This window comes from Gallus gallus, chromosome Z, assembly GCF_016699485.2.
Source record: "Gallus gallus isolate bGalGal1 chromosome Z, bGalGal1.mat.broiler.GRCg7b, whole genome shotgun sequence".
NCBI classification, from domain to species: domain Eukaryota; kingdom Metazoa; phylum Chordata; class Aves; order Galliformes; family Phasianidae; genus Gallus; species Gallus gallus.
Genome location: NC_052572.1, coordinates 25,115,378 through 25,127,919, shown reverse-complemented (window position 1 = coordinate 25,127,919; position 12,542 = coordinate 25,115,378). Strand labels below are relative to the sequence as shown.

The window sequence follows — 12,542 nt, the reverse complement described above, 5'->3', positions numbered from 1 at the left end:
TTGCAGCAATACAGTGTGTTCCCATACACTGTTCCAGAGCTGACTCCCACTGCTCTGCATTCCCGGTGGCAGTGAGCAGCCTGAGTTTTGTAGGGTGCCAGCAAACTTGTGTTTCCATAAATTTAATGAACGAGACTGGTGAAAGCTGTATGCATCATGGGAGAGCCAGCTGTGGGCTGGTGTCATTGTAAATCGCCATCACTTACAGTGACAGTGAGTAAGAAAAACAGTTATCTTCTTTATAAGAGATGTCCGTTGCACACAAGGGAGAAGGGATGAGGACCGAGGTGGGCACAAAATGTCTTTTTAGTTTCTGCATGAATGATAGAAGGCTCAAAGGACCCAATGCTGGGTTTGCTTGCTTCTGATGTTATCAGTGGTGGCTGTGGCATGGGTGCCAGGCTCTGCTTCTTCCTGTGGAGTTGTTTTTCCAAAGCCTTTAATCCTGTTGCGGTAGCAGAGGTTGGTTGGGTTGGTACTGTAGTAATGAGAATGGGCCAAGTATTGCAGTCTGTCTGACGCAGGCTTTTCTCATACCAAATATGATGATACATGCTCCCTTCTCATGCATCTTGCTTCAGTGGGAAATGTTTATTTGTAGAAATGAAGTTGTAGAAGGGCCAACTTCTATAATGTAGTTCCTGATGTCCTGAAATGGTACAGGAAGAGAATTCAACCACGTGGGTGTGCTTTGTTGTTGTTGTTTGGTTGTTTGTTTGTTCATTTGTTTTTTGAGTAGCTCACAGATGATTGCAAAAGCCCTCAGAGCTGTGCAGGAAAAAGAAAAAAGGTGCCCGATTCTCTGCATCCGTAGGAGAAAATTGGGAAGATAACAAATGAAAGGTCCTGTAAAATAATTTTGTAGTGTTTGGGTACAGATATTGTCTCCACAGCTAAAGGACTGAGACAAGAATAGAGTAAGTGGTTTGACCAAAGAAATGGGGGTGAGATTGGTGGAAGAAGCTGACTAGTTATGTATCTGTAACAGACTGCAAGTGCAAGTCAAGCAGTCTCTTAACTGGGCTTTGCTAACTTGATTCTTTCGCATCCATAAGAAAAAAAGTCTTGCAAATAAAACTATATGTAATGATGGAAACTGTATTAGTTTTACAGCTGGATTATCTTACTAATAAAGGTACTGAATATATACGGTATGTTTCCCTCCAGCCCAACTCTGACAGCCTGTATACGTTCTCATTAGTGTGTGTCTGGTTGGCAAAGTAAGGATGTAAATGTCTTTTACTGTAAAAATAGTGACACCGATCCAAGCTCTTTCATGGCAATGGAAAGACCTGAACAGATTTCAGTAGTTTTGGGCGTGCTACTTCTCATCAGTCTTACATATAGTTAAATAATACAGGAGTATTCTCCCTTCTGGACAGATGGGGCTTTCTTGGAGATGGTGCTTTAGCACATTGCTATCAGAAAGTCAGAATTTGCTTTTAGTGGTTGCATGGGCATGGAAGAAAACCTATTGTCACGTGTCCTCTTCTTGTTTCTTACAGATCTAAATGCATCACAGACCCAGGGTCCCCAGGCAGGCAGTCCAAACCATGGATCCATTCAGCCACCACAAGTGGAACCGCTGATGCTGAACCACCAGCCTGAGAGCCTGCAGGATGCGGAAGGTGGAGACGGAAGGGAGGAGAATATTGTTTACCTCTGATGGCTCACTGTCTGATTTCAATAGCACTTTGGAAATGTAATTGTGTTTGGTTTTCTAAATGTTTGTAGTTACTCTCTGTATGACCAAGTGGCTTTAAGGATAGTATTTAATACTAAATGCAAGATTTTCCCAATGATAAATATAACAATTAAGTTATTTTGGAGCCTTTTTTTTTTTTTTAATAATCTTTAATTTATGATGTGATTTCAAATGCTTTGCAAGAAGCAGTGGGTAGCAAGGGAGACGTAGCATTTTGGAATTGCAAAGATGCCACCAAGAGCGATGAATGTGACTGTTCCTTTTCTCTGGAGTCTTCTTTTGAAAAGGGCCAACTAAGAGAGATGAGCCTGCTGTTTGGGATTTCAGGATATGGATCAGTAGCCTTCTAACTATTGAGATACTGTATGAGAAAACAGCAAATTGTGAATTATAGCTATAATCTCTTCTGAAATGTGCTATGTACCCTTAATTATTGGGCCATTTTTCTTATCCCTTGGCTCAGAAACTGCTTAGAAGGGGATATTTTTTATGATATCAACATAATTGCTAGTAAGTGTTTGTTCATATCCCAGAGCTTATCACCATTTTGGTACTATTGCCGAGCTCTGTGCCGAGATGCTGTTATGTCAGTTTGTTATTGTATTATAACTTATTCCAGTATGTGCTCTTATGCATTAAAATTTAGGAGGTGAAACTTCGCTGGTCAAAGGAAGAAATAGGGGATAAATAGAATCATAGAATCATGTAGTCGTAGAATCACAGCCTCATGGAATCATAGGATCATAGAACTGTAGAATCATAGAATCATAGAATGATGTGGGTTGGAACTTAAAAACCACCTACTTCCAACCCTCTTGCCCTGGGCAGGGCTGTTACCCACTAGATCAGGCTGCTCAGGGCCCCATCTAACCTGACCTTGAATGCTTCCAGAGAAGGGGGATCCACAGCTTCTCTGGGCAAAATAGTAGGCTTTCAGTTTAATCGATCCCTTTGGAGACTGCTTCTTTCCCATGTAGGAGCCAGCTAGCTTCCTGCATTGAGGTTCATGGGATCATCAGCATTAGGTAGTAAGAATGTTTGTTTTATATCTTTTTGTCTTTCAGAAATATCTGTATGCTTTCACTGAATTTAATAAACGCTCCATGCCTTTCTGCAAAACCGTAACTCCAATGCAATGCTGGGTCTTCCAAAGAAATTTGAAAACAGGAGGAAAAAACTTAAATCCCCTTGTCCCCTTCCTGGGTTGGTGCAGTGCTGCTAAAACTGCATTCCAGGCGCCTCAGCTGGTAAAACCAAGACTGGAGCAGGCATTGTCCTGCAGAAACACGGAAGGAGCACAACCATGCCGCTCTGGGTTAGCTCATGGCTTATGGCACAGGGGAATGCAAGGTTGTTTGTATAGATGTGAAGGGCTTCTGCAAAGTTTTGCATTGTGCAAGATCTGAAAGGAGCACAAGCTTGGATAGCAGATGTTTGTCAGCAAGGGTTTTGTGTTGTGGAGGCTTCTCTTCCAAGGCTGTTGTGCTGTTTGAGAACATTCAGAAGCAGTGCTTTCTGAGTCATTTATCCCTGTGCTGCCAGAATAGCTGGTTGGTTGGTGTCTTGGGCTATCAGTGGAGCAATTGACATTCCCTGTGAATACATCTTGTTTCCCAGATGCTGTTAACCGGTGTGCCACTGTCACTGTGGAAAGATTGGGCCTGCAAGTATATTTTTCAGTTTAGATTTCCAGCCTTCAAGACTCCTTCTCACCTGCACTGCTTTGGCATCTCTGTATGAGAAAAACAAACAGCAACACCACCTTTTTAGAGTTTCAGAAAGTGTTTTATGTGCTTTGCATTTCACAGCTAGACTAAAATTAGAAGGGGAATCCAACCTCTTGTTAGAGACCTTGCAGACCACAGCCTCACTTCACTGATCAGCAGTGGAGATGGGGCTGCCATCTGCACAGCTTTTTTGCTAAATTTCTGAAGAGCCATCTCAGTTCCTGGGATGCAGTATGTCTTGGGATAAGCACACTGCCCTGGTGGGAATTTGGGATAAACTAAGAAGTTTCCTCCACAGTCGCTTGTTGTGCTTTTCATTATACCTTTGCTGCAACATCTGGTGCTGGTTACTGTCAAATCCAAGCTGCTGGATGGATAGCTGCTGTCCCAAACCAGTGTGGGAATTGCCTTGTAAGTGGCAAGGAGAGGGAGAGAGAGGAAGGGAGGATTTTGCTTCTCTAATCAGTTTTAATTGGGGGGCTGGGAGTTGAAAAGCCACTGATCGGGACTTCAGCTGTTGTGCAAATTTCTCAAGTCCCCTAATATCAGGCAGCATCTTATTTTGCTCACCTGTGTTTACAGTAAAACTTAAGGCACTTGGGGAAGGCAAAGGCAGGAAACAGGTGGCCTCTAGATTTAGGTATTTTAATTGTAGAAGATGTTTAAACTACAGACCAGTATGGTCTCGGCAGGTGTTCTTTATAACAAGATGTATTATGAAGCCCTGAACTCTGTCCATTATTCAGGCATTTGTTAATACATAGCAGAATTTAAATGAAGCCCCAGTGAGACTCAATCATTTTAGGAGGTTGCATTTTCAGTCGCTGTCAGGCATGGATTAATGATTCCTACTCTTTTCTAAATAGAAATATATATTCAGAAGTACTTTCTACCCCTCAGCTTCATTATTCCCCTTTGAAATGGGTATATTTACATGGCCTGTTGTATTTATTTCTAACTCTTACTGCATATTGTGTTTGCTTTTTATATGCTTGTCAAGACATCTTTACTGTGAAAGCTCAAAATTGAATTTAGTCATTTATTTCAGTGTTGAAATTAAAGAAACAAGTGCTTTACTGCAAATCTCCACTACACTGGGCTGGGCTTTCTCTTTGTTCCTTTTGTTTTTATTAACGTTATTCCATCCTTAAAAAAGAGGGTTTTCTTCACTGTGATGTCTAGACTTTATCCAGCACTTCCTCCTTAGTGTTGCTGCATGCTCGTAGTGCTGCCATATTTCACAGCTTTGGAAGGTTTTAACTGAAGTTCACAACAAACCTTTATTCATCACGTTTTTAAGATGGTAAAGGAAGGGTCTCAAGCTTACAGTGAGCTGAATCAAGAGCCTTAGGTTCATGCACTCAGTTACTTAGAAGATAAGGGCAGAATAGAGCAAGCGCTTCTCTTGGCTGTTGCTTGGAGTGTTAGCAAAACTCATCAAAGATTATTTATAAAAATGAACTCTAAAAAAATCTCTTAATGTTTGCCACATAAGCAACATGGATCATTTTGCTTACTGTGACCTGTTGGCTGCATTGATTTGTATGTGGTCCATTGAGGTTAAAAAAACTAGCAAAACGTTTCACTGCATCTCAGTTAAGTTGGTGCAAATTCTGCAGTAACCTGCTCTAATATTGGTAAAATCATGTTTGTGGAGTTGTCTATTCAGAGAATAACCAACAGGCTGTGCCATGGTCAGTAACTTTCCTAGAAGTGTCAGTGATGGAATTCTGAATGCAAGCAAAAGTTGCTGGTGAAGTAGTTCTCCATATGCAATTGAAGACAAATGGGGAAATAACATGACTTCTCAGATACCTTCTAATTAATATTCTGTTTGAAAAGAGTTGCAGCCCCAAATCCTTCCAGAGAAGAGTCCTCAGTGTTCTCATTTTATGTGTGAGGTAGAAATGGCATAGGTTTTGGGGCATCAGCACACTGTAAAAGGTTGGATGTCTGCTCTTTCTGTTACTGAATTGCAGTCCTCAAGACTTTCTTGCCAAACTAAATGGTTGTATTTGTTATTTTTCCTACCAAAGACCTGCGTGTGGAAGCACTGCAGAAGAAGCTGTGAATATTTTCAGTAATCTTAGTCATGACAACTACATGTTAGCCTTCAGCAAGCTTTTCATGTTTCACTTTCTGCCCAGTTCTGAGTTGCAACTACAAGGATAGCTTAGATGCATTGTCTTGAATTACTGCACAAAGGCTTCCTTTAGTGGTCTGATATGAAACTAGACCATTTCATTTATTCAGTTTAAAGGAAAAACCTCACAACATACCCTTGCTAGCAGTTACCTAAAGAATTGTCATTAATACTGTCCACTGCTCTGCAAAAATGTATCATAAAATATACATCAAGGCTTTTTGTATCAGGAGATTACCAAAGACTAGGAGGATCATTGAACATGTTCTGTAGGCCACAGCAGTGAAATACTCCATACTGTTATCTGGGAATGTCAATGCTTTTCATGGACACGTAAAGCAGCATTGACGGCAGCTCAATCTAAGTCAGCAGCTGGCTCCATAATCCCCCAGGAACATTTCTTAGGAATCAGCTACATAGATGTTCCTACCTCTTTTTCAGATAACTCATTCTCAGGTCCCACTAAAGACATCCCCACCCCTTGCACAGAGGGACTCAGCCCCACAGAGATCTGCAGCTCCCACTGAGTTCCAAGGCTGGGACTCAGAAGATCATAAAGGAAAGAAAAGGAAGATGAAAGAAGCACTCTGGTTACAGAGGATGCAGGAAGAGTATATCCTATCTCTGGGGTGTTTTCTAAACTCCGTAATGGAACAAGCTTTTCCACTTGGGGAAAGACAATCAGTAATTACCGAACTGCTTATTGTTTGTGAGCTTGATAATGTGAGAATGGTTAAACTCCATATTTTGAAAACCAGTGCCTGACAGAGTGAGAATCAGATATCTACAAAAGTGACAGTGAAGAGTGCAAGCTGAAACAAAGAATTTCTCCTCTGGAGGATGTTTATCACACTCAACAAAACTCTCTTTACAGCTTTCTATAACGCTGCCAAATCATGCCTAAAGGAGCTGTGCAGAGGTGTGAACGTTTCACTCACCCATGCTTACCATTGCTCACCAAAAAGCTCTGCATGGATGAACTGTCCTATGAGCTGAAGGCAGATTGTTCCCAGCCCTCCTAGGTGAGTGGAATGACAGTACCCTGGGATCAGCAGCCCTGGGTGGACGTTCAGGTAAAGATGCAGCCCTGCTTATGCAAAAAACACGTGAAATTAGTGTCACTTCTGGCTGAAGTATGTCATACCCAACCTGCAGTGAAACAGTTCCTTTTCTACTTGCACACGATTGGCCTAGCAATGCTGAGAGCTAATTAGAGGTCAGTTAGAAAAAACTAATTAGAGCAAATAAACTAAAGTAAATCCTCTGAAATATCCTCATCCAAGCGCAATCTAAATACAAAGGCAGTGGAGGGTAGCCATTCTCATCCTCTAGGGCCTCTCTGCCACTTTTGATGCTACTACGTGTTATTGATGTCTCACTTGTGCAAGCAGGGTTTCAGGGTGAGGTACTCTGGCTGTCAGTGAAGTGGATAACATCAGAGGGAGTCAAACTGCCGCTCTGCTGATGTTGCTTTCCTTTCAGAGTTGCGGGTGCCAGCTGTGGTCTGACTTAAAACCAGCGTGCAGCCACTTGGTGAATTGACAGGGTTGCCCGGGCTTCATTAAATTATCTCCAAGTGCTTCGTTCTTAAGTAATATTGAAACAGCTTGTATCTCAATGAAGGCTGGACACTGGCAATGCTGCAGGCAAAGGAAGGACTCTGAGGCTCCAAAGCTAAGGTGTGGCCTCCTTTGAAGTACACATCAAATCATTTACTTTGAGATCTGGGAGTGCTTCTGGATGCTCTATAGACAGAAAAGTCTTGCACATAGCTTTATTCCTTCTTCAAGATGGTTTGGAGACTCTTTCCCACCATGCAGATGATGTCCTGGTCTCAGCTAGCCTCCATGTTGTATCTAGACAACTGATGTATAAAATTTCTCAGCAGTAAGTCATGAGACTATTGGAAATGCCACTGTTGAATGCTGTGGCCTGTATCTTAAGCAAATCTGACTAACTTCAAGCTCCTGCCCAAGGTTTCTGTTGGAAGGCTTATCAAGATCAGTTTCTTTAAGTCCCCAGTATGTATGTAAAGCTTGAGGACAGAGAACAAGGTAGGTGCTTTTCTACTTCTGGAATTGCATTATTTTTCAACCATAAGGTGAAGTAAGTGGTACAGAAAGCAAACTTTGTGTACAGCTGATCCATGCATGGGTTGTAGGTGACCTATGGGGCATGCTTATCTGTTTTCTCATGGCTATCACAGGTCTGTCAGCAACACAATGCAGGTTGGCATCCAAAAACCTAGCTGAGAGAGGAACAAGCTGTTTGATGCCATTGAGGCTTGGATCAGCGGTGGCACACTCAGCCCTGCTTTACCACACAGGAGAGCAGCAGGGCCCCATAGGAACCTGTGAATCACACAGGTCACCCACCTACTTAGCTGTCATCCCTACCATCCTACAGCTGAGTTAGTTGTGTGCAGGTTGCAAAAGGTGGAACAGCACTGGGAAACCGCTGGCAGTACACAAGGCTGAATGCTGTCTGCTAAAGGGTATTTCACTGTATAAAGTAATTAGCAGTGAATGCTAAGACTCCTCAGCTGTTTCACCAGAAGTCTCAGTTTGCACAGTGACTCCAGCTGTTTTCTTTCTATTCACAGCATAATTCTTCAGAAAGATCAGGAGAACAACTTTCAAAGACAACATATCAGCACTGTGGGAAACCACCAGAAAGAGGAGAAACGTTTTAACATATTTGCAAAGGCTTAGTCACTTCTGCTTGTCCTGCAGGCGGGACTGCGTCATGGCCTATGAGATGACAAGGGCTTCAGAATGCTTCTCAAATATTCTGAGCATGCAACCTGAGCACTCAAAATATTCCCCGTTCTGGGAAATTTGGAGCTTAGAACATCCGAGCAACTGAAATTCCCCAGAATGCAGTCCTTCCATCTATAATTTCAATTAAGTGCAACTCAATTAGCGTTCACCGCTTAATTTCCTGATTGCTTTCTGATAAGAAGAAACATTTCCCTAAACATTGCTCAGAAGTTTCCAACCTATTATTTCTGTAACTTCTGTCAGCGATTCTTGGGTAATTACAGAGATGGGCCTGAACATAAAAGAGATCCAACGGCCCTCAGATATTTGGAACATGCAGACCTGATTCCGAACTTGAAAGACTCAAACTGCTCCACTTCAGTGCTGTGTTTTTCAAGCTTAGATTGTGAACAGTCAGTCAAAGTGATACAAGTTCAAAAATAAATTATCAAGGAATACCACAGGACAACAGCTTCTATTACATTGTTTAGGGATTTACTGATGAAAAGTGTCCACGTGGGAATTCCATGGAATTGCACCATAACAACAATTTATTATTTGATTGGAGTTTCAGTGCTGAAAATTAAACTGAGTACGTTGGACTCGATGTAATCACCTCACGAATTCATGGCAGGAAGGATCATCTCTGTCCATGGCACCCTTTACATTGACTGAGGATTCACAGCTGTGAAGTGTGAGATTGCACTGCCTGGTCCTGTTGGACCTGCTGAACTCTCCTGGAGATGCCAGGTTTTTCCCCTAGGTCCTTCCTTATGCTGTGATCAGCTCCTAGCACAAAACCAGGATGCTCTGCATCCTTTCCACAAGGCATATAGCCTAGGCTCCTCTCACTAAGAGCCAGACATGTGCTGACCTATGGGCTCGACCTGCTGCCACAATGGTGAGGATGGTTTCTCCATGCTAGTGGTGTCCCCTCCATGCTAAAATGGGAAGTTCTTGTGAACTACGGAGTAGCTGTGCATTGCACACATCACACAAACAGATTTTCTGATACTTTGCCCTCTCAGTCACTGTTCAAAGGCATTTGACAGGGATATGAAGCAGTGAAATGCCTTCTGAAATGTAACATCTCTGTGAAAGCTCAAAATTCATTTCTATTTTTACAGAGCAACAGGGGTCAAGTATGGTTATAATAACTAACAACATGTGTGTTGTTTAATCTTCAAAGAAAGTATTACCTTTAGAGGTCCATAATTTACTCAGTAAATATTGTTTCTCCTACTTCAAAAGGAAGCAATAATTAGATTATCCCTGCACTCAGAGTAACGTTTAATTTGTACATACTTTCAGAGCAACACAGTTTTCTGCGTACAATAGCAAAATCATTCCCTTCAACTCTGTATGCAGTCAGTGTTTAAAGCTGTAATTTAACACCCAGAGGAAAGATACAGCAGTTTATGAGTTGCAAACACACAGAGGTTTTCCAAGCCAACGTGCCCTTCCATCCACTAGTGTGCAGTCATGGCCTGAAGCCACCTGCTCCTGCCTCCTACTTCTCGTTATACATGGGACCCTTCTCAAATCACTTGTCCTGTTATCCTGTTATTGGTTGGTTGGTGTTTGTTTTTTTTTTTTTTTTCCCCACATGGGGATAATTTTGTGGATTCATGACTATTGTTACAGGACAAATAATGTTGGGTGTGATTATAGCCCCATATACCTGCCCCAGCCCACCAGTGGAGCCTGACCCCAGGGGAGCAGAGCTTCTTGGCCTTCCGAGGGCTCTGTCCTACTCCTGTCTCTGGGGAGAGAGCTTTATGTGCACAAGCAGGGTAGAAAACAGCAGGGACAGCTCCTGCCTCCCTCTGTGGTTCTATTCTAAGAGTTTTCATCCAAACGGCCTGCTGCAGGGTGCTGTGCTGGATATGGGAAAAGCCGTGTTGTCAATGGGTCACCATTGGTCCATGGCCATCAGGACGGTCTTCTCCTGGGGGATGTAGCTTTTTATTCTTGGCGATAAAAAGGTCTTGAAGTCTAGCTAGCGGAGCAGTCCAGCACCATCACAGTGAGACATCCAGTCCAGTGCATCATTCAACGAGAGATGTACATCTAGAAAAAAGCTAGAGAGGATGTGGCCAAAAATGAGAATGGGGCTTCCCTTGCTAAATGAGTCACCAAAGTTATTGCTTTTCCATTAGCTATAACAGCAACAGTAAGTGTTACTCCATGTTCCCTTGGGATTTAAATAATGGGGAGCACACCTTGCTAAAACATATGCTTGGAGACTGTTGATAAGATATGAGAACAAGAGAGATAGGAAATACACCAAGGAAATGCCTTTTTGCTGTTGATATTTTCATAATTGCCCTTAGGATAGCTGTTGCGAGAGCAGAGTTGAAAAATATTCCTATTCATTTTCTGAAGCTTGAGAGGTTCTTTAAAACATAAACAAAAAAGGGGTAATGGGCTTCTGCCTAGCCTTTGAAAAAGAGCGAGTCTGCTTTAACGTGACTTAGCTTGAGCATTATTATACATTTTAATGAGGTAATATATGTGGAGGGGTCAAGTAGAGCAAGGATTCATTCTGTTCCCATCAACACCGCCACTACACTGCTAACACAAAAGTAATCTGATGGCCACAATTTGAATAAAATATGTAGTGTAAGAATCTCTATTGAGTATTCCAAGACAGGGGAGTCTGTTAAGCACTGTTGCCATGGGAACCACATGAAGGTTGGTTAATTAAGGCCTGAGCAGATGCTGTGTAGTATGTAGTGTCATTTGTGCTTCCTACTTGTAATTAATATGCACGTATGTCTGTGCCTGCATGCGTGTGAGTGAAAAACAAAGGAAAAGGAAGCTATCCACCTTAATTTATGTTACGGGTAAAATGAATCATTGATACACAATACGTGATGCCCCTCTACATGCTGAAAATACAAATTAAGAAAAGGAGACTGTTAAAATCAGCATGTATCTGGGTCATCATATTTCACATAAAAATGCCAAAATCAAACACATAAGCTTCCCTCCCTCTTCCTACAAAACTCCAGGAATTCAGAAGAGCTGGTTCACCTGTGAAATAGATCAAGATTAAAGAGTAGCATTTAATGCTGGCTGAAAAAGCTCAGACGTATCATAGGCTTTGGGGGCATTTACATGTATACATAAATTTAAGCATGCGAAGAGAGAAGGGAAGCTTATGCAAGTGCATACACATGTAAAGTTTAGGTCTCTTTGCTATCATGGGGTACTGCTGAGCACAAAGGAAGACCAAAAAAATAATTCCCAAACCTTCTCCCTCCCCCTTTGCTCAATGAAGTTTGCTGTAGAGCTTGAGATCACTAAGACAGCATTGAATTCTTTCCTCTTTGCCTAACAGTGAGGGAGCAGTGCCCAGTTATCTGGTGCTTCAGGACATGCATTGAGCTTCACAGGGTCTGTTACTTGGGAATGAGAGGCCACTCATGGAAAAGGCTCCATCCACAGATTAAGGTCAACAGTGGTCATCTTTTCTTCCACCACCACTCCTGCTCTCCCAGTGCCACTGCATGGGGAGGTGGACTGTCTGCAATTTTTGAAGCCTCATGCAAAAGCACAGGGGAGAAAACAAACTAAGCTGTGAAATGGAAAAGAAATGTTACCTGGACATGATGTTTTGAGCTTTTAGGAAGTGGCAGTACAGTGCTCTGGCGTAGCTGTGGCTGACTGGTGAATACCTGCTTGGATTGGGACCTCGGTTGGTTGAAAAAGAAATGCAGAAATTGCTCACAGTGTTTCCCAAGTGCATTTCATTGAAAAAGAGCAGCCACCTCCTCAGAACTGCACACATTGTCTACAGGGAAAGGAAAATCTTTGCAGTGTTTCCAGTAGAAATTTTACGAAAGCCTCAGAGCTCCATGTTTTAAGGGGACAAGTATCCAGCTTTTCTTAATAAAAAAGAAATATCGCTACACCTTCTAGTATTAAGACAAAATTAAGCATTTTCATCTAAAGAAGTGGAGCACAAGCACGAAGATATTAACGTGCTAAGAGCTATTAAATAAAATATTTCCATGGCACAGTTCATATCCTGGATCCTATTTTTAAAAATGATTTTCTAAGCACTCTTGGCGAAATTTCATACCCCAGTCTGATGCTCGTATGACAATCAGGTACTTGAGAAACTTATTTTTTAAATAGAATTATTTGTAGTGTAAAGCTCTCTGAATCATCCGTGTGACCGAGGAAGGAAAAATGATGGATGT

General features: G+C 42.1%; 1 protein-coding gene across 1 annotated transcript in view; it reads left to right on the top strand.

Moving 5' to 3' along the window:
* Positions 1–4,524, top strand: part of ARHGEF28 (Rho guanine nucleotide exchange factor 28) — a 131,068-nt gene extending 126,544 nt beyond the window's left edge. Inside the window, exon 37 of the mRNA XM_040655648.2 lies at positions 1,506–4,524. Within this exon, the coding sequence (XP_040511582.1) occupies positions 1,506–1,666 (161 nt within the window). The 3' untranslated portion in view covers positions 1,667–4,524. The remainder of the gene's footprint in view (positions 1–1,505) is intronic.
* Positions 4,525–12,542: the final 8,018 nt, after the last annotated feature.